Source organism: Cebus imitator, unplaced genomic scaffold, assembly GCF_001604975.1.
Source record: "Cebus imitator isolate Cc_AM_T3 unplaced genomic scaffold, Cebus_imitator-1.0 Scaffold41, whole genome shotgun sequence".
Classification (NCBI taxonomy): domain Eukaryota; kingdom Metazoa; phylum Chordata; class Mammalia; order Primates; family Cebidae; genus Cebus; species Cebus imitator.
This window is the reverse complement of record NW_016107356.1, coordinates 7,507,575-7,530,667: the sequence shown is the minus strand read 5'-3', so window position 1 is coordinate 7,530,667 and position 23,093 is coordinate 7,507,575. Positions and strand designations below refer to the sequence as shown.

At 37.5% G+C, this 23,093-nt stretch overlaps 1 protein-coding gene across 5 annotated transcripts in view; it reads right to left on the bottom strand.

Annotated features, from left to right (window-relative positions):
* The window catches only part of DYRK1A (dual specificity tyrosine phosphorylation regulated kinase 1A), a 139,264-nt gene that overhangs the window by 5,081 nt on the left and 111,090 nt on the right, over positions 1-23,093 (bottom strand). For all 5 annotated transcript variants that reach the window (XM_017526240.2, XM_017526246.2, XM_017526242.2 and 2 more), the window contains 5 exons: positions 20,643-20,929; positions 17,655-17,801; positions 14,491-14,631; positions 4,576-4,882; positions 3,808-3,932 (listed from right to left, as the gene is read on the bottom strand). In XM_017526240.2, coding sequence (XP_017381729.1) covers positions 3,808-3,932; positions 4,576-4,882; positions 14,491-14,631; positions 17,655-17,801; positions 20,643-20,929 — 1,007 coding nt within the window. The remainder of the gene's footprint in view (positions 1-3,807; positions 3,933-4,575; positions 4,883-14,490; positions 14,632-17,654; positions 17,802-20,642; positions 20,930-23,093) is intronic.

Genomic DNA, 23,093 nt, shown 5'->3' with positions numbered 1-23,093 from the left:
CAGGAGATACAGTCCAAGATCCCCACTGGATGCCTAAAACTGCAGATGACCAAACTCTCTATATACTATGATTTTTCATCTGATAACCTAGATGGCTATGAAGCAAAGTAACTTATATATCGTGCAGATAGTGGGGATGAGTCATGTCCAGGATGGGACAGCATGAGATTTCATCATGCCACTCATAACAGAATTTAAAACTTACAAATTGTTTCTGAAATTTTCCACTTAGTATTTTTGGACCATGATTGACTGAATAACTGAAACCACAGATAAGAAGGGACACTACTGTACAGGGTTATTTATTAAACTACCATTTGTAACAGAAAAAAAGATTGGAAATGAACTACACGTCCATTAATAGGGGACTGGTGGCCAAGGTGGCTCATGCCTGTAATCCCAGCACTTTGGGAGGCCAAGGAAGGAGAATCAGTTCAGCCAGGAGTTCAAGACCAGCCTGGAAAACATAGCAAGATCTCATGGCAGGGTGTGATGGGACACATTGAAGGCCTAATTACTGAGGAGGCTGGTGGGGTCGGGGATTGCTTGAGCCCAGGTGCCCAAAGCTGCAGTGAGACGTAATCACATCACTGCACTCCAGCCTTGGTGACAGAGCAAGACTCTAGCTCTAAAAACAAACAAACAAACAAACAACAGGTTAATGGTGAAGAGACTTATGGAATATCTAAACGGAACACTGTGCAAAAAAATAAAAGAATGAAAAACTCTCTATGTACTGATACAGAGAATGCTCCAAAATTTATGGCAAGACTAGAAAAACCAAGATGTTTGGAAACAGTATGCCTGGTATGGTACTATTTGTGACTAAAGGGTGGATGAAGAATATGTGTTTCTATTTGCTTATATATGCATAAAATATCTAAAAATATATACAAAAAACTAATAAACTAATAACAATGGTTTAGAAATTGAGGGGCTAGAAGGCATGAAAGGAAAACCTTTCACTGAATTCTCTTTTTTATTTGCTTATTTTTAAAACAATGTGACTATATCAACCACTCAAAAACTAATTAAAAAGGATTTGAAGCAAAATCTTGACCTCTGTGAAATCCAGGTGGAAGGAACATGGTATCTTATGCTACTCTTGGCACTCCTGTATGTGTTTGTGGTATGGAACAGATTTGGAAGAAAGGACAGACAGATAGTCTAAAGATTCAGGGAAAGGCCCTGGGAATCGTGATACCTAAGACCTGAAGGATAAATAGTTACCAAAGCAAAAGAAGAAAGAAAAGGGTGTTCCAGGCTGAGAGCACAGGAAATGTGAGAAAAGTGACAGAGAATGTGGCGTATTACAAAAACCAAAAAATAAATCAGTGTGACTAGAGTAAAGAGGAGAAAGAATGGCCTGGGTGGGAACCAGATCCTAGAAAGCACCGATGCCATGGTAAGAAGTCTACGTCTCATTTTAGCTATAAGGGCAAGTCAAAACTGGTTTAAAGTAGGGAAAACAGGCTGGGCACAGTGGCTCATACCTATAATCCCAGCACTTCAGGAGGCCAAGGTGGGTGGATCACCTGAGGTCAAGAGTTCAAGACCAGCCTGACCAACATGGCAAAACCCCATCTCTACTAAAAATGTAAAAATTAGCCGGGCATAGTGATGCATGCCTGTAAACCCAGCTACTCAGGAGGCTGAGGCAGGAGAATCACTTAAACCCAGGAGGTGGAGGTTACAGTGAGCCAAAACTGCGCCATTGCACTCCAACCTGCATGTCGGGGCAAGACTCCATCTCAAGGGAAAAAAAAAAAAGGTGGGGAGGGGGAAATAGCAACAACAGACTGTTTTAGTGAAAGCTCACTTGGCTGCAGGGAAAAGAATGGTGCTGGCAGGTGGATGGAATCAGACACTCGAAGACTGGTTAGAGGACTCTTTCTAGTAAGACAAGTCATAACAATGAGGTAAAGTGAAAGGCAGCAAATAAAAACGTATTAAGATGTGGTGAATCCAGATAATTTACTGTCTGATTCAGTGTGGGGAAAGAGGGAGAGAGGAGTGCCCCAGATTTATGACCTGAGCAAATGGGTAAATTTAGGGCCATTTTTACAAAGAATGGTAAAAGTAGAAGAGTTGAGAAGGAAGTGAAAATGACATCAGCTTATGTGCAATTTTACCACTGCACATTGTTGAGACTTTCAAGGTGACATTTATAGTAAACAATGAGAAGGGCCCTAGGGTTCAGAAGTGAAGTCTAAGTCAGAAGTTGAGACTGAGGAACAATTGGCATAAAGATGGTGACTGCAGGCCCTGGCAGGTGTGGCTGAAATCACCCAGGAAACATTAAAGGGAGCAGGACAGGAACACAGGTCACACCTTGAGGAACAACCAGGTTTCAGAGGTGAGTAGAAGAAAAAACCCAGAGACAGGGGAACATCCTGCCAAGGAAACCAGCAGTGAGCGTTTCAAAGAGTAGGGAAAAGTCAACATTGCCAAATGAAGTTGTAGAATGCAGAAAGACAGCATTAGGGTGTCCAGTGGGCTCATGAATAAAGGCCACCACTGACCCTGGCAGGGGCGCTGGAAGGCAGGAAGTAAGTAGAATGGGCAAGGAGGTCTTCAGAGTAGAGACAAAGACACCACAGGTAGCAGAAGTGTAGGGAAAGAAAGACAGGGGACACACAAAGGTGCTGCTTAAGATGGAAACGGCCTGAGAATGAGGAAATGCCGATTAACAGAAAGAGCCAAAAGAGGAAAGGCTGAAGACACAGGAACCGAGGAAGACCAAAGGGCAAAGGCCCCATGAAAGCAGGAGAGAGGCGATCAGGGCACTGAGTGCGCTTGGCCTTAGGCAAAAACAAACACATTGCTTCTAACAAAAAAAGGAGTAGAGGAGAAGTGGACAGTGCCATGTAGGCAGGATCATGTATTCAATGCTACAAAGTAAAAGGAATTCATGTCTGAAGACTCTTCCTTACAAAGCAAAGAGTGGGTGACAACAGAGAAGGGGGGGGCAAAGTTTCTAAGAGTAGAAAAGTTTGAAACAATTATTAGAATGGGAGACGAAGGGACAACTTGAGAACTGCCCAGCAGAGGTTGGTGAATATGAATAGTGCTGACAAATAGCTACATGTGGGACCTTCTCCAGCACCATTCAGCTGCCCGAGTCACAAGAACAGAGTGCTCTTAATTAACCACAGTTTTACTCATCCACAAAATACCACACTGGCCTCTCACCATCCAGCAAAACTCAGCATGAACCAACTTACAACTTTATTAGGTTATGTAAATATTTTTGCCATCACCGTGTGCTTCACTCAAATTTTGAAAAAGTACTTAACTGGATCCTCTTCAACAGGTTTAAAAACAAAAAAAACAAAAAAATAAAAAAACAAAAAACAAGAAAGAGAGGCTAATATCAAACCAGAAACGGATTCAGAATCCAGGACTACAAGTGCTAAAAAAAATCATGGGAGGAAGCAGAGTCGAGTCATGAAGATCATGACCCAAGAAAATTTACTCAACCCACGAAGTCTCAGCTTCCACTGTAAAATGGGAATCGAAAAAGCATGAGGCTCAAAATGCTGCTTTGGTAAATGAGATAAAGGAAAAAACTGTTTTGAAACAACAACTGCTATGCCCCCAGTGAGTGTTAGCCACTTCTAGACAAAGAGAAAGAGAACTACAGGACAATGTGCTTCTCTATGATAAATACTGACATTTCCTTAGACATGAGAACGTCATGAACCTTTAGGGTAAATGAAGCGGTCATTCTAAAGGCACCTGGCATCCAGTGCTGCTCCACCTGAGCACGGCAGGTGACACAAGCAAATGAACCATGTGCGAGCTCACCTGGGGACTGTGTGTCTCACAGTCCATGGCCTGCACAGCAGCTGTGAAGTGCCCGCCGCTGTGCCGATGCTGGTGCGTCGGATCTGACCGGGCTCTCCCACTGTTGCTTGTCCCCGATGAGCCACCTGAAACATCACAACACAAAATAATACAACTGTGAGTTTAAAATTCATTTTGTCCAAATGTATACTCCAAAGCTATACCGTTAAAACTGAAAGTATTCAAAACACACACAAAATCTCCAATATTAACTTGAAAGTGTATCATGAAGTCTTCATATTCTCTGACTAAAAAACCAGGTTCTCTCTCATCCACCACTGAACTAAAATACAATGAAGTCTGGTTAAGGTAGGGGAAAACTAAAGCAATGTGGACAAAAAATCCATTTAAGAAGTAATTTAAAATGCTGGTTAATAAATAGATTTCCTTTCGGTATCAAATTCCACCAAGGGAGGCCGTCTTGGAGGCCGGGGCACCTCAGGGAAGGACGCCGGCATCAGCACCGTTGTGGGGTACGGGGATGGGAAAAAATAAATAAATAAAAAATAAAAAAAATAAATAGATTTCCAACTGCCAACCAGAATTTATTACATGCTTAACTGATACTGGAGCTTTGGGGGAGAGGAATTTACTATTAACTATAAAAGAACAGATTTAAGTAAAGTAACTGTTCCCTACCCTATTAAAAAATTTAATAAACACTTTTAAATAATCCCACTTTATAAAGAAAACACATCCCAAGCCTAATCAAACCGCAGTCTCACAGACCTGAGCTTGACGATGTGCTGGAGGTGGTGCCCGAAGACTGGGACTGCTCCATGGCGGGACTTGTAGACACACTATTACTTGTATTTGTACCTTCATCAGCTGTTTTCTTGAAGAAACTGTGCTGCAGGGCATAATAAGGTTGAATTCGTGTTTTGGGGTCATAATCAAGCATCCTTAAAATGAGGTCTTTGAACTTCAAGTAGTCAGCGACCGTATGACCTGACTCCCCAGCACGCCGCCCACCAGGTCCTCCTGTTTCTACTCCAAGAATATTATGAAGTTTACGGGATCCTGGTGGTTTGTACTCCTGTAAGAGAGAAGATAAAAGGCTTTCTCTAAATTTGGTGGAATATATAAACACTTACAAAATCTAACTTCAAATATGTTTAAATATATTATATGTTGAGGCCTTTATTAACAAGGAACCATCATAGTTAAATCCTCTGCCTTTTCACACATTACTATACCAAATGCACAGTTAGTTACACTTCAATGTAATTCTGAGACCAAAAATGGTAAGATAAAGATCATCTAGCCCAGGGGTCAGTAAACTATGGCCTGATACAGAGCCTGGTTTTGCACAGTTCTAGCTACAAATGGTTTTTCTGTTTTCAAAGGTTGTAAAAACAAGCAAGCAAGTAAGCAAACAAAAACAAAAAATATGCAACAGAGACCTATAAGGAAGAAAGCATTTTCTCTCGTCCTTTATAGAGAGCAAGCATGCCCCTGCCCAGCCCTGGCTGGAAGCCTCTTTCCTGCCTAACTGTGTATCCTCAGCACTTGCTACACTTCCTTTAGCAACAGTGGTCCAAGAAAGAAAGCTATGGCAATCACACCAAGGATGTTCTACACAAAAAGGCACTGGTCTAACTCTACCTACTTATACTAGATAAAAAGAAAATTATGTATGCTTCCCTTCAGAAAACTCTATGTAATAACAACATGTGCTGAGATTTCCCGAAAACTCATTTTTTGATATATAATGGTATAATCCTTAAAACCTCTATAAATATTGAATTTATTAAGAATAGCACCACCAGACTTTGGCTTCTAGTTAAAATGCAAAAATACGTGAGATGGCTGTTTTCTCTTAGAAGCAAAAACAAGCTAGGTAAGTCATAAAATCACTGTCTTTTAAAGACCAATCAGAGAGCTGTCCCAGGATCCAGAGTTGGAACAAGAATCCCTGGAATTCTACAAAATGAAAAGCCTCTCCAGGAAGAGACCTACAGTGGGAGAAGGAGCAGGCATGCCACAGATGAGCGAGAAGACTCCAGCCCAAGTCTGAACCAACTTCTGACGGCCACGTGTGGACAGACAGAAGGATGGGGGAATGCAGCAGGGGGAAGGTGATCTCCCAGGCACAGACAGTTAGGACTGGGGCTGCTGGCTGGGCAGTAATGTATAGAGACCTTTAGATTTTCCCTGGTTCTGAAGATACAAACACTGCTGAAGGCAATGTCCTCATTCCAGCTCAAAACATATGAAGACAGCAGTGAACAGAATCTAAGTAAAACAAGCAAAGCCCAGAGTCAGTGAAGCTACGAAAGAGATCAACTCAGCCCGACAGGAGGGGCCTGACAGAGTAACAGGCCTCTTTCTGGGGGAAAATATGATCCACTTCCATCTTTAACTGTTCTTAAGCACAGGAAGTTTAGCACACATTTAAAAATTACATTTTTTACAAAATGATGTCCAAAATCACATAAAAAGGAAAACAAAAAGCCAGTAGAAAATACACACACATAAATGGTGCAGATGTTGAAAGCAGCAGACTAGCATTTTAAAATAATTATGATACTTTTTACAAATTATGATAATTAAACAATTTAGTTCAAAAGGTGGACGGACAACATATGTAGAATTTCAAAAGAGAAAAACCATGTTAAAAAAAAAATAGAAATGCTAGAACTAAAAAATATAGGGTGGGCTCATGTCTATACACTCAGGTTAAGGTGGGAGGACTGCTTGAGCTCAGGAGTTCAAGACCAGCCTAGGCAACATAGCCAGATCCCGTCTCTACAAAAACTTTTAATAGCTAGGTATCGTAGTGGCACACTCTTGTAGTCCCAGCTACTTGGGAGGCTGAGGTGGAAGAACTGCTTGAGCCCAGGAAGTCAAGGCTACAATGAGCTATGATCACACCATTATAGTTGAGCCTGGGCGACAGAGTGAGATCCTGTCTCAAAAACAACGGTAACATCCCAAGAATCCATTTAATGGATTCAACAGCAGACTGCACTCAGCACGAAGCAACAACAACAACAACAATAACAACAACAAAATCAGTCAACCATTAAAATATCATGAGGATGCAAAGATAGCTGAGTTTTTATCCAGAACAAGAAACAATAATCCTATGTCAAGAGCCAGTACACAGCATAGAAAAAGAAATTATCCAATTAAAAATACAAACAGAAAACAGAATGAATAAACCAGACAGAGACCTCTGGGATAATATTGAACACTATAACATACACATCACTAGAGAACTAGAAGAAAGATGAAAGCAGAACAAATATTTGGAAAGACTATGCCTGAGGACTTTCAAAAACCGATGAAAGAAATCAACCCACAGATCCAAGAAACTCAGTGAACTCCCAGGAGAATACATACAAAGAAAATCATACACAGGTAAATAGTCAAACTGCTGGAGATCAAAGAGAAAATATTAAAATCAGCCAGAGGGCAAGGGAAAAAACAGTATATGCAGGGAAACAATGCTAAAAATAACCAGACTTCTCTTCAGAAACAGTGTAATCCAGAAAAAAAAGTCAATACATCTTTAAGCAATGTCATAACATCTTTTTTTTTTGCTGAAAGAAAAAAGTTAATCTGTAATTCCATATTCACTGGAAATATCTTCCAAAAAATAAAGGTAAACAAATATTTTCAGCTCAACACCTACTGAGAGAATTCATCAGGATAACTTATTTATTATAAAATAAAAGTTAAATAAGGTCTTAAGGCTGAAGAAATGGAAGCCAGAAACTGCAAAAAGAAAGAACACCAGAAAAGGGCAAATATAAGCATAAATATAAAAGTTCTATTATCCCTATTTTATATGTGCTTTAAAATTTCTTTCAACATCTATTTTTTATTTAAACAGCCATTAATCTGTGAGGTTATAACATGCAAAAGTAATATGACGACAAATGCACAAGAAATAGAAGGGGGTTATATAGAATCACATGGTTATCACGCTGTTTAACAAGCAATATATTATTATTTGAAGGTAAACTACGTTAAAGGTGTATATTATAAAAGGAACACAAACATGACACAGAGAAGTAAGCAAAAAAATCAGTACAGGAGATGAAATAAAATGCCAAAATGTATTCAATAAACCTCCCTCCAAAAAGACAGGAAAGAAGAAATAGGAAACAAAGAACAGGAAAGACAGAATACAAATAAGACAATAGTATAAAACCCAAAACTCTGAATAATAGGCTAAATACTAACAGAATAGATTAAGAAACGACCTGACCATATGTTGCACACAACATAAAAATCATTCTGGCTGGGTGTAGTGGTTCACTCCTGTAATCCCAGCACTTTGGGAGGCTAAGGCAAACGGATGACAAGGTTAGGAGTTCAAGACCAGCCTAACCAATACGGTGAAACCCCGTTCCTACTAAAAATACAAAAGTTAGTTGGGTGTGGTGGCATGTGCCTGTAATCCCAGCTAGTCAGGAGGCTGAGGCAAGAGAACCACTTGAACCGGAGGCAGAAATTATAGGGAGCTGAGATTGTGCCACTGGACTCCAGCCTGCGTGACAGAACGAGACTGTTTCAAAAAAAATTATTTACATATAAAGGTATGCACGGGTTTAAAAAGTGAGTGAATGAGAGAGAGAGAGGAGAGCGAGTGCGTGTGTGAGAGTGTGAGAGAGAGTGTGTGTGTGTGTGTGTGTGTGTGTGTGTGTGTACATATGTTGGATATTTTTCTTCCAATGTATGTGTGTATCTTTTGTATCTACACACACACATACACACACACACACACCATGAAAATATCAAGAACACTAGTAACACTACAGTAATATCACACAAAGCAGGCTTAAAGATAAACATTACTGGAGATAAAGAGGGACATCTCACGATGATAAAAGGGTCAATTTATTAAGAAGTCATGACAACACTAAACATGCACACACTTATTAACGAAGCTTCAAAAAACAAAAAGCAATGTTATAAAGGGAGTCTAAGACAAATCAATGAAGACTCCTCTCTCAGTTACTGACAGAATATACAGACACACACACAAAGATACAAAAGATATAAAGAAAATATCAAACAATTTATAGTTGGAGACCACTACACCAAACACAAAATACAATTCTTATCAAGTGCACATAAAACATTCACCAAGACACATCAGATGCTAAGCCATAAAACAAGTCTCAATTTTAAAGGACTGAAATCACATTCTGTGACCAAACTGCTACTAAACTAGAAATCAGTAAGATACCTAGAAAATCCTCAAATATTTTGAAATTATGTAACAAAATTCTAAATAATGACAGGTTAAAGAAGAAATCACAAGTTAAAAACATTTCAGAATGACTGTTAAAACATACAAAAAGTGCTCCAGCGCGGTGGCTCAAGCCTGTAGTACCAGCACTTTGGGAGGCCGAGGCAGGTGGATCAAAAGGTCAAGCAATCAAGACCATCCTGGCCAACATGGTGAAACCCTGTCTCTACTAAAAATACAAAAATTAGCTGGACATGGTGGTGCGCACCTGCAGTCCCAGCTACTCGGGAGGCTGAGGCAGGAGAATCACTTGAACCCAGGAGATGGAGGTTGCAGTGAGCGGAGATCACACCACTGCACTCCAGCCTGGTGACAGAATGAGACTGACTCTGTCTCTAAAAAAAAATGCCTAGCTAGCTAGCTAGCCGCAGGATGCAGCTAAAGCAGTGCTTAGAGGAAAATTTATACCACTAAATTCTATAGTAGCAAAGAGGCTTAAAAATCAATGATCTAAGTTTCCACCTTTAAAAGAAGCTAGAAAAGGAGAAAATTCAACCCAAGTAAATGGACATAGTGAAGCGTAAAAAAACAGAATAGAAACTAGAACAAGAAGAGGAAAAAAAAGGAAAGAAATCAACAAAGTCAAAATCTGGTTGTTTGAAAAGATTAATAAACTTATCAACCCTGAGCAAGACTAGTTGGGGAAAAAACAAAGTATAAATGACCAGTATCAGGAATAAAAGAGAGCCTATTACTATAGATTTCCTAGATATTAAAAATATAGTAAAATATTATTGATAATTTTATGCCAACAAATTCAACAATTTAGGTGAGAAAGAAAAGTTTCTGGAAAGACACAGCTTACCAAAACTAACTTGAAAATCTAGATAACCCTATTTTTATCAAAAAACATAAATTACAATTAAATAACCTTCTAACAAGAAATGCCCTAGGTTCTGATGGTTTCATCACTGAACTCCACTAAACATTACAAAAGAAGTAATGCTAACCAATCATATACCTTTTTTTTTTTTTTAAGAAAAATCAAGAAAGAATATTTCCTAATAGTTTCACAAGTCCAGCATAATCCTAAAATCAAATCCTAATGACGGTATTATTAATAATATTTTAGACAAATATCCACCAATGATATAGAAACAAAATTCCTTACCAAGAGATCAGCAAATTGAACTGAGCAATATATATATAAGGGACTTGATAGGGCTGGGGGGCTTAACATTCAAAAAATTAATGTATTTTACCACAAAATTGGGAGAAAAATCATACGATGATCCCTATAGATGCAGAAAAACCGGAACCATATTCAAAACCCATTCATGGTATTAAAAAAGCAAAAAAGGCATACAACTGAAAATATAAAACTGTCTTTATTCACGGAGTGTAAGATTGCTTAAGTAGAAAGCCCTATCAAATTTCAACAACAAAAACACAGTCATCCTTCAGTATACGCAGGGATTGGTTCCAGGACACTGCCCCTCCCCCAAATATACTAAAATCCACATATACTCAAGCTCCACAGGAGGCCCTGCAGAATCCACATACGTGACAAGTTGGCCCTCATATACAGGTTTCAAATCCAGGGAATACTGTATTTTTGATTACAGAGGGCTGACTGCATTTGTTGAAAAAAATTTGCACACAAGTGAACATGGGCAGTTCAAATCTTTATTGTTCGAAGGTCAACTGTTAGAACAGGTAAATTTAACAAGGTCTTAGGATACAAAAATCAGTTGTATTTCTATATACCAGAAATGAAAAATTAGGAAATTATACATTTTAAATGCCATTTAACTTCTAAAAAATTAAAAACTTGGGAATAAAGTGAGCAAAATATGTGAGACTTCTGCATTAAAAACTGTAAAACACTGCTGAGAGATTTTAAGTCCTAAATAAATGGAGAGATAACCCATCTTTATAGAGTGGAAGACTTAATATTGTTAAGATGTCCATTTTCCTAAATGAAACCCCAATTACAACCCAAATCAAAATGCTAGCACTATTTTTTGGTAGAAATTTACAAGTTGATTCTAAAATTCATATATGAATAGAAAGGACCTAGAACAGAAAATATATCAATAGGAAAAAGCAATTGCTTTCAGTAAATACTGTTGGAACTACTAGGTAAGCAAAGGGAAGAAAATGAACTTCAACCCTTTCACCCTCTTCCATACTCAAAAATTAATTCAAGACAGACCATGGAATCCTAACTGTAAAACGCAGAACAAAATTTAAAAAACTTTTAGAAGAAAACAAAGAAAAGTATCTTTACAAACTTGAAGATGGCAAAGATTTTTTAGGATAGGAAAGAGCACCCAAAAAAAAAAAAAAAAAAAAAAAAAAAAAAAGTTGATAAATACAACTTCATCAATATTAAAACTCCCTATTCATCAAAAGATAACATATTAAGAGAGAAACAGGCAAGCCACAGTCTAGGAAAATACACTGACATATATGTGACAAAAAATTAATGACAAAGGACTACTAGATCATTCAACAACTCAGAGAAGACATATGAAAGGCTAATAAGCATATGAAAAGGTGGTCTGTATCACTGCACTGCCTGAAGAAATGCAAATCAAACCATGATGTATCAACTACAGAATGGCTAAAACCCAACAGACAAGCCATATCAAATGGTGAGGATGTCATGCAGCTGAAACCCTCGTGCATCATGAGAATATAAAATGATAAAACAACTTTGGATAACTGGCGGTTTTTTTTGTGAAGGTAAACATATACCCTGTAACCTGGCAATTCTACTCTTAAGACTGTGCTGTCAGAGTAGCCTTATTCATAATAGTCCCAAATTGGGAACAAACCAAATGACCACTTACAAGTGAACATAAATTATGATATGTTCATTCAATGAAATATCTTGAAGCAATAAAATCAATTCCTGAGACATACAACAATACTGATGAATTTCCAAAAACAATGTATTTGTTGAATGAAGAAAAACCAAGACTAAACAATAAATACTATAAGGCTCCATTTATACAAAGTTTACGAAAAGGCAAAGCTAATCTTTGCTATGACAGAAATCAGAAAGCAGTGGGATAACAGAAAAGGGTCGCAAGAGGATTTGAGATAGAAATCTTTCATACTGGTTTAGACAGGAGGAACAATGTTGTATATAAAGGTGAAAACAAGCTCAACACTAAAAATGTGCATCTTACAATATACAAATTATACTTCAAAAAATAGCATCACTTATTGTCTTACTTCTTCATTCTCCACCTCTACCAAGAAAATAACACATAGTAAGTATTGAACTAATTACTGGAAAACCCTAATATAGAACTTTTGAAATATAAAATGAGAAATTAAAAGTAAAAATAATATCATTAAACAAATCACAAAGACAGCCAATGAAAGTATATGCACCTCTATTTATATCTCTGGTTAAAATTCCCAGTGTATCCTTTGTAATTAATTATCTGATTTTGTTACAGAATTTCTCTCTTAAAAGCAAAATACACCAGGCACAGTGGCTCATGCCTGTAATCCCAGCACTTTGGGAGGCGTGTGGATCATGAGGTCAAGAGATTGAGACCAACATGGTAAAATCCCATCTCTCCTAAAAAAAAACATAGATACAAAAATTAGCTGGGCGTGGTGGTGCGCGCCAGTAATCCGAACTACTCGGGAGGCTGAGACAGGAGAATCGCTTGAACCCAGGAGGTGGAGGTTGCAATGAACCGAGACCGCACCATTGCACTCCAGCCTGGACGACAGAGCAAGACTCTATCTCAAAAATAAATAAATAAATAAATATTTCCTATTTTTAAAAGTTAAGTTACTTAAGTCAATAGCTCAGTGTGACTAAAAGAATCTCATAAAAATCTAGTGTCAATTCACATGTATTAAATGTACATTAAGATGCCCACTTCCAATTTTAAAAGGGAAAAGAGAATCTACTCATTTCTGAAATGCCCCCACTCCAAATAACTAAAAACAATAATACCTATAGATCAATTTGAAAGAAATGATAGGTCACTGTGGTTTTATGAGGCAGAGATTTAGGAAATGGAAATGGGATGTTTTACTGAGGAAATAAAATAGTAGAAGCAAAATATAAATAAATAAATCTGAAATGGAGAGAGCAGCAGCCTGTATCACAGAGAGAGACAGCATAAAAGAGATTTAATTTCCTCTCCATGCTAATTCAAACTGGTAGGAACTCCTCTGAATGCTGGTGGAGCTAGTAAGGATTCCCAGGCTAAGTTTTGGTTACACAGAAAATGGGCCAGGATTAATGAGCTATGTGGATAAAGGAAAAACAAGGGCCCAGGAGGTCTCAATGGCATTTTCCGTCCTTTCCTTATGGGGAGTAGGCATAATTTAGCAGCTGGAAACTGCACTGCCTATAGCTTTAGGGAATATGGCAGAATGCAATAACTTACAAATCAGTTTTGAAAGATACAATTAGATGTGTGTTTTTAAATATTCTAAAGAAAATCATTTAATATTAAAAGTTATGACTCCATAGCTACGTCGAGGTGAATTAAGGCAATCAACCATCATCTTCAGTTCACTGAAAATGACACCTGGTGGCAGCACCACTAAAATGCAAGGGAAAAACAACTGAAGCAAAAATAAACTCTTAAATCTTTTAAATGCAGAACTACAATCACAAGGTGACTTAGATATGTGTACGTGCGGGGGGAGGTCACATTCAATCACATATTTATACGTTATATTCATTCAATATTAGGATCAAACTAAATTACAAAACATGATTATTTACAGATCTATGAAACAAAAGTAAAAATCAAGAGGCAAAATTAGCATCATTTACTCTATTAAACTGACATAGTTTAGTTATCTTTAAACAAAGGCCTCAGCTAAAAGAAAGTTACTAAAACAAACCTAATGTTATAAAAACCTCACTTTTAAAGATTTTGGAGATGTGAAATTTCTGCTAAGTCACTGAGCAGGAATGTGACTCTATCAATGGATAGTTAGTATCCTTGAAAAAAAATCCCATACTACTTAAGCCAAAAATCATCTTCTCACATATTTTACCAAATGAACTTTAAAAAAAAATCATTTACTGCAACTGTGACTTCTGTTCACAGCTGAAGTAATTAACTGTGACATCACTACATGCCCAAGCTGTAAGTAACAAAAGGTCAAACTTATGAATTCTACTTCTGAAACCAAACATGGTGATGTGATCAGCTGCCTCAAAATGCAGGCATAGTTTTTAAAATGAACTCTGACCATTAATCAAACCCTGGTCCATACCTGATAGTTCAGGTCAAACTGTATTCAACTTCCGAACAAAGTATCTACCTAAGTTATCAATAAAATTGTTAACTGAAACACACTGATTTCAAGTAAAGCAAAATGAGCTATAAAAAGACAGGTATGGTAAAGAAACTTAATGAAGGTTCAAAACGTATATATCCTTATTTTACCCGTTTTCCATCTTTGGTCTTCTTTAAGTTCCAAGAGCCATCTGGCAACTTCTCAAAGAACTTTCTTGCTTTTGGTGCTTGGTCAAGAATATGAGCAGGTGGAATACCCAGAACTTCCACTATTTTATTCATCTGATCTACCTGTATTAAAAATAAAAACAATAAAACCTGTAATTTCTACTATACATCTACTCCTGCTCATCAAGTCACGCATCACTCATTCATTCATAAATAAATTGCACGTCGCCTATGTGTCAGGCACTCCTCCAGACATCCAGCTTACAGTAATGAACAAACAAGAAAGGCCCTACCTTCCTTGAGCCAAATACCCCACAGAAGGGAAGACAGTTAATTAACAAACACATTTTGTCAGGTAGCCACAGATACAACATTGAACAGTAAGGAAAGATGAGAGGAAGTTTTAAAGCTCCCGTTTCTGTAGAATTTTATTTTATAAAACTTTTTTCTTTACATATTATTGAGATAGGTTCTCTGTTACTCAGGCTGGAGGGCAATGGTGCAGTCACGGCTTACTTCAGCCTCAACCTCCCAGGCTCAAGTGATACTCCTACCTTAGCCTCCAGAGTAGCTAGGAATACAGGCATGCGCCATCACACCCAGCTATATATATTTTTTTAAGATGGAGTCTTGCTCTATTGCCCAGGCTGAAGTGCAGTGGTGCAATCTCAGCTCACTGCAACCTCTGACTGCCAGGTACAAGTGATTCTCCTGCCTCAGCCTCCCGAATAGCTGGGACTACAGGCAGATTTTTTAGTCAAGACAGGGTTTCACCACCTTGGTCAGACTGGTCTTGAACTCTCGACCTCAAATGGTCCACCCACCTCGGCCTCCCAAAGAGCTGGAATTACTGCCATGAGTCACCACGCCCGGCTAACTTAAAAATCTTTTTGTGGAGATGGAGTTTTGTCATGTTGCCTATGCTGGTCTCAAACTCTGGGTCAAGCAACCCTCTCCCACTTCAACCTCCCAAAGTGCTGGGATTATAGGCGTTGAGTTACAGCACCCGGCCCAGTTTTCAGAGGATATTAAATACCCACTAAAAACAAAAAATCCCAGAGGCTTAATAGAGCATGGACCTAAGAAGTATTTTTTTTTTAAAGTACAGATTCATTCACTCATACTGAGTGTGCCTATTACATGCTAGGAACCATGCTCAGTGGTAGAATACAATAAACAAAACATACAAAAACCCCTGCCAAAAAGTTGTTTATGTTATACTGGGAAGAGAACAACAATAAATAATTTTTTTTTTTTTTTTGAGACAGAGTCTGGCTCTGTCTCCCAGGCTGGAGTCCAGTGGCGCGATCTTGGCTCACTGCAATCTCCACGTCCTGGGTTCAAGCAATTCTCCTGCCTCAGCATCCCAAGTAACTGGGGCTACAGGCACACGACACCACCTTAGGCTAACTTTTGTATTTTAGTAGAGATGGGGTTTCAGCTTGTTGGCCAAGCTGGTCTCAAACTCCTAACCTCAAGTGATCTGCCCGCCTTGGCCTCCCAACGTGCTGGGATTACAGGTGTGAGCCACCACAGCCGGCGGTATATCAATAAATAATCAAATACATGATGTCAGATGCTGACTAAGAACTATGGGATGGGGATAAGGGGGACGCAACCATAAGCGGGGTATATAGTTTCGCTGAGAAGGTGGCATCAGAGCAAACACTAACATCAGCAAGGGAAGGAACCAAGTGCTATCTCAGAAGACAGCATTTTAGGCACAGGAAATAAGAAATGCAAAGGGCCTAGTATGGGCCTATGGCATTTGCCAGGGACCACAGAGTGAGGGGAGAAGGAGAGACCAGGTGTTGGTGAGAGAATTGGCATCAGAGGGAGTAAGAACTTGTGAGCTACTCAAAGGACCTCGGCTTTTACAATGAGTAACATGGGAAACCATTGAGGTTTTTTAATATCATTTAAGCCCAAGAAAGAAACTAATTTACATAGTAGGATTCATACTAAAACAAAAACAAACTATGGCAGTTACTATCAAAGAGCAGCTCACCAGCTGAAGCTGAAATGAATTAAAAGGACCTGGGAGCAGTGGCTCACGCCTGTAAACTCAGCACTTTGGGAGGCTGAAGCAGGTGGACCACTTGAGATCAGGAGTTCAAGACCAGCCTGGCCAACAAGGTGAAACACCATCTCTAGTAAAAATACAAAAATTAGCCGGGCATGGTGGTGCTTGCCTGTAATTCCAGCTACTCAGGAGGCTGAGGTACGAGAATTGTCTGAACCTGGGCAGCGGAGGTTGCAAGGAGCCAAGATCGAGCCACTGTACTTCAGCCTAGACAACAGAGCAAGACTCCGTCTCAAACAAAAAAAAAAAAAAAAAAAAAAAAAAAAAAAAAAAAAAAAAAAAAAAAAAAAAAAAAAAAGAGTTAAAAAGTAAGGATGGAAGAGAAGTTTCTGACACCACACATTAATAGCTGCATCATCTGGCACAAGTCATTAATGCCTTTCGCCTTTCTCTTCTCATTTATAAATAAATAGACTGATCAAGATCTGCAATGGTCAATTTTTCTTTTGAAAACAAACAAAACCCCACAGAGGTGAATATTTTATGAAAAATGAAAGCCCAATTTATCTTACTGCAGAGAAGTGTGACTTGTCCCTGCCCACCCACTCACTGCCTCTGACCTTCAAAAATCTCCCAGAGCACAGACTGAAAACCTGCGGACTGTAGAACTGCACACAGTCTCTACAGCCCTACAATTCGATCATCTAGTTTACTCTAAATTATTCAGACTGAGTATCCATCAATCCAACTGATCATTACCTCTTCAACTCCAAATTATAATCTAAAAATTTAGAGTGATGTTTGTATCACTCTTCAGGATGGCCTTCATTTCTTATCATCTTTAAGCTTTCTGTTATTGTGCTTAAAACCTGTAAAATTTATGCCAAGATACTTAACACTTTCTAATTAACTGTTCTCCTTCATGAGTAAATTAAAATCCTACATTTCCTATCTCATAATTCTAAACTTAGTATTATATGACCACTGACAAATATGAAAAAATAGGTATATTCAAAACTGACCTCGAATTTCATCTCTGCCTAAAAACAACTTTTACATTGTCATTGATGAAAGACAAAAGGAAATTATGAAAACAGAATTCATAAAGCAATGCACCATTTACCTCATTGGCACCACTGAACAGAGGTTCTCCAGTGTGCATTTCAACCAAAATACACCCGAGGGACCACATGTCAATGGCAAGGTCATAAGGCATTCCCAGTAGCACCTCTGGAGACCGGTAAAAGCGACTCTGAATATACTGGTATATCTGAAATACATTTCAAAATAGTATTACTTCAATTGCTTAAAACTGTGGTCAGCACTGGATTTAAAACATTAATCTGGTATTAACAGAAAAGAATTGGCTAATTCCTGAATTAGGGTTCCACTGACTAATTTCAACATTAGACTATGAATATGGCTTAAAGAACTAAACATTTGGAGGGATTGGTTAATTTAACTGTGAAATGCGTTAATACGTAAAAATTCAAGCCCTTTTGTTTAGTCTAATCCTAACTGGTCATCATGATAGTTCTTAAAACAATTATGCCTCACCAGAAAAAAACACTATTGAAAGTAATTTATTTCCCTAATAATGATTCTTTCCTGCAATGGCTGGCACTTGGCTTACCACTAACTTAACAACTAGACTGTACTTAAATTAACCTAAACAATGTATTTCTCAGCGTTAAAAGTCAAGTAACTTCAATACAATGTAATTTAAAAATCAGACATTTGTACTCTGCCGTCTCACAGATAAATTTGAGACAATGCCACATAAAGATTCAATTAACAGCTGTCTCTGACCAATAGCTTCTTCTCTCTCCACCTCCATCCAAGACTTCTTAGAGAAAGACAATCCTGAAATGGACCATTTTCAATGAAGTAATGCAAGGACGTCTTCAGAGACCAATCTGTTTCACTTATTAAAAGGGAGAAAGAAATAAAATCCTCCTAACTAAATTTCCTAACTTAATACCCTAACCACGCAGCCAGAAAGCTCATGAAGTTTTCTGTGGCTCCCACTGAAACCTCCAGCCAAGTCATCAAGAACAATCTCAGGCCTACATAGGCAGGTAGCCAACCTTAAGGAACTATAAAAAGAAAGTCTAACTTAAAGAACTGGGAAGAAGTACTACACTTCTGAGTTTTTTATAAGCCAATACCATTGCTTATTCCTTAGGCCCAAAGACTCACCACTCTGGAGACTTGTATTTCACAGCTTACGCCGAGAACTCTGTCACATCCCTATCCAACCTGTTTAAAGCAGTTGCTTTCCCCAAAACACACTTGCCTACCACCTTCTGATTCTAAACCAATAGATCCACAGGCAGGACCACTGCATGCCTACTTTAGATATAACTTCCCATGTGATTCCAATGAATTTTAGTAGTTGAAAATTTATTATAGGGACAACTGGCTCATTTTGACTAGACAGAAATAATAATGTTTAATATTAGGACAAAATATATAATTTGGCTTAAATAGGGGGGAAATGTTCCAACTCTAAAATCTATTCAAATTACTCTCAAGATGGGCATATATTTTTCATTCACAATATACTCTATCCCATATTAACTACAAGCATCTCTTCATTTTTTGAAGGCATCTAAAACTGCAAACTTTGCTTCCTACTCCAATTTTTAAAAATCACTTCAACACCTAATAGTATCATCACCATAATAGAAGCTGCAGAAAGTAACAAAAAGACAGTCCTATTAATTGGCTGTAAATCTTTATGATTAATCTGTCATAGTTAAAACTTGGACAAAAGTAGGACAGTACAGAAAATTTCAATAATTTGGAAAAATAAGAAACAGAAAAGTCACTACAAAAAATTAACATCTGTATGTTAGTTGGGTTTTTCTTTAAAACAAAAGAAATATAGTTTCAACACTTTCAAGCAAAAGGAATAGTGTTAAAAATCAGTAAAATAGGCCGGGCGCAGTGGCTCAAGCCTGTAATCCCAGCACTTTGAGAGGCCAAGGCGGGTGGATCACGAGGTCAAGAGATCGAGACCATCCTGGTCAACATGGTGAAACCCCGTCTCTACTAAAAATACAAAAAATTAGCTGGGCATGGTGGTGCGTGCCTGTAATCCCAGCTACTCAGGAGGCTGAGGCAGGAGAATTGCCTGAACCCAGGAAGCGGAGGTTGCGGTGAGCCGAGATTGCGCCATTGCACTCCAGCCTGGGTAACAAGAGCGAAACTCCGTCTCAAAAAAAAAAAAAATCAGTAAAATATTATCAAATGATGGTAGCAATTCCTTTAAAGAGGAGACACCTGTAGCTTCTATTTTATATATAAAACAATGCTGTTAGAGTAGTTTTCATAATGTTAAGAATGATAGGAAAAACTGCTTTCCTAAATCAGCTAAACTTATTATCACTACGAACACATCTGTTTTTAGCAGTCTAAAAAAAAAATCATTTTGGATATGTGTTAGAATTTATGTAAATTTTTATTAGTAAAGAAAATATGAGAAATTTATTCATCAAAACAAGTAAGTTGTATCAACTGAATTTTCTGTGCTTTAGTACCATGACTAATCAAAATTACCTGCATTTTTTTGAACCATCAGTTTTTGAGGAAAAAGATTTATCTTGATAAATCTTCAGAGAAATATTTTACAGCAAGGATTCAATGTTCCAGTACTGAAAAGTCCCAAAACTTATACTAAAACCTTTACTTGGGACAGTTACAAATCCCCTAATATTTAATCATTCCATCTCCTATTCTCTTCTCTTTATCTTTCAGCATACATATAATTTTAAATATACCTATTTAAAAAAAATCAATGTCTTTTGAGTCAAAGTATTGCTATTTGCATTTTAAAAGGTATTTCCCCCAAAACAGATATCAACATAAAGTAATTAACTGCTACATTTTAAAGATAAATAACCATCCTGTAATTGTCCCTAAATGGTATACACCTTATTAACATTTCAAATATCTATTAGGTTGGAGCAAAAGTAATTTCGGTTTTTCCATTAAAAAAGGAATGCCATTAAAGGTAATGGCACAAACCACAATTACTTTTGCACCAACCTAATACTTACACTGTTCTACTTACTTCTATTTAATTCACAAGTTCTGAAACAATACTTACCCTCTGCCCCAATTGACAAGAACTGCCAAAGTCAACGATCTTGATTGCACTGCGTTTGGGGTTACAAAGAAGGATATTTTCAGGTTTTAGGTCACAGTGAATGATACTAAGTTCTGGAGTCGCAAGGAAAAGCAGTGCAGTGCACATCTGTTGCGCAAACTTTCGTGTCAGGTTCAAAGAGACCCCTCGGAAATTGGTGTTTCTCAACAAATCATAGAGGTTGTAGGACAGCATTTCAAAAACTAAACAGAGATGGTTTCGAAACATAAAGTGGCGTTTCAAATGCACTGAAAGAGAAAAGAGTTTCATTTTAAATTATACATTCCAATAAAATGAGAGTAACATACACATGCACTCTCAAATGACCTATAACATTATTACAACGTGAAATGCAGAGTGAAAAGTTAAAGTCTGGAGATCAGCATTTTGCAGTAATAGCAGTTCTGAATCAGTTAAGAATATCTAAGTTGCTCTTCTGCTGAATTAAACAGATATAGTGTCTGTCAATAAGTGATACAAGGTAAGCAGTACTACCAAAATGCCTCGTTTCTTTAAAAAAGTCAGATCTGAAAACACAAGTAGCAAATGAACAAACAGTAGTAAGAATATTTCAGCAATTTTATCTTCATTTATAAAAGGAAGTACTTTTTCCTTCCTGAGAGCCCTACCTCACAGCTTCTTATGTCTAAGCTCCATCTATTCAGATCTCTGATTTGTGACAATGCTGTACTTGGCAGCCCTCTGTGTAGGCTTTGAAATTTATCTGTGCTGCAGAACTTCAGATTTCACTAGTAATTTTCTGTCACGATTTTTGATGATAGCTTTTTTGTCACCCTTTAGGTAAATACAACAAATGTCTGAAAATCATGCTTTAGTAAAAGCATTGGAGTACTTAACTGTGTTCATCAAATTGGTAAATGAGAACTCTTGTGTGAGACTGAAGGTTTGAAAAACTTCAAAATAAATCTCAACTACAAGAAGAGATGATGAGGAGGCTTGTGAGTGGTTTAAACAGCATAGAATACATAGATCACTATCACTGCTGACCTCTAAAAAGGCTGAATACTCACTAAATTGCTTCAAACATTGTGCTTTAAGTATTAACACTGACTTCACATCAGATGAGGTTATTCGATAAAATGCTGTCCCTGACTGTTAATAGTCTTACGTATACCAAACTGAGCACCTGTAACACAACTTCAAAGACATAAACACCCATCTTGTCAAGGTTATTTTCATTTTGTCTTTTAGTATTACAAAATGAGAGGTTTCGCTACAGATCTATCTGGAATAAACTGATAGTAAATCAATGTCTGATCACTAACTGTGGATACACTGTGTTTTCCTGGTAGTACTCCTGGGCTTTCTGTCTCAAAGCAGTGGACATCAGTACCATTTTTAGATCTTTCATGATATAGGTGATCTCAAGTTAGAACTTATTAACACAATAAAAATAATTACATGGCTATATAGGAGTCTACAGCATAACCTGATACTAAACGTGACAAAGCAATCTTTAAATGTTATATAAGATATCTGCTCTTAATCACCTCAGTTCATAGGTTTAAAACTAAAAACACAGTTCCATGATACTTCACAATCATGGTCCATGCCTGGCTTTTACTCTCCTGGTTAAGCAGTAGCCACAAAGGGAATGCAAAAGTAACTGCTGTCAGAATTCTAAGGTGATTACAAAAATTCCTTTAAGAAGCTCTGTGATGAGAATGTTCTTCCAATGAAAGATCTACTCAGTTTCACTTGACCTCACATTTCTTTTATTCATTTACTCAGTATCTACAATGTGCTGAGCACTAAAGACATTGTCAAAGAAAGCTCGAACAAGCGTATTTGTTCAGACTTTTTAACTGAATTTTGGGGAGAATGGAGGGCTGGCAACTTTGTTGTAGACTTAAACTGAATTTTCTTTTAACTAGACCATGGCAGGTACTAAATAATCCAGATAAGAAATTTGGCTACACAGTAAAGTAGTAGATGTTTTTTAAAGTTCAAAAACAAGACAATAAAACTCATCAGAATAAATTACACTCATCAATCACTTTAAAATTAATTTACATTATAAAAATAAATGACTTTCAGATAACGTAAGTTTAAAGCATCTATTCAATTGACATGAACTTATCTAAAGTTCTTTTGTTTTCCAAACAGAATCTCAGTTTCTTGAGACACTATGCATTCACCATCTTCTAAAATAAGAACTTCAAAGCTCATCCAAAGAGTATCTGTAATGACTAATGCAATTAATAAAATGATCATTAATGTCACTTTATTAAAAACAAAATACTAGCATTATACAGAACTGAGTAGCTAACATTTTTTGAGTGCTTAACTATATGCCAGCTATGTCTTTTTTAAATAAAGCAGAATTAAAATGTTACAGTATGCTATCAGTATTTTTTCTGCTTCGTAAGTAAATAAGAGTGAGAGGGTAGG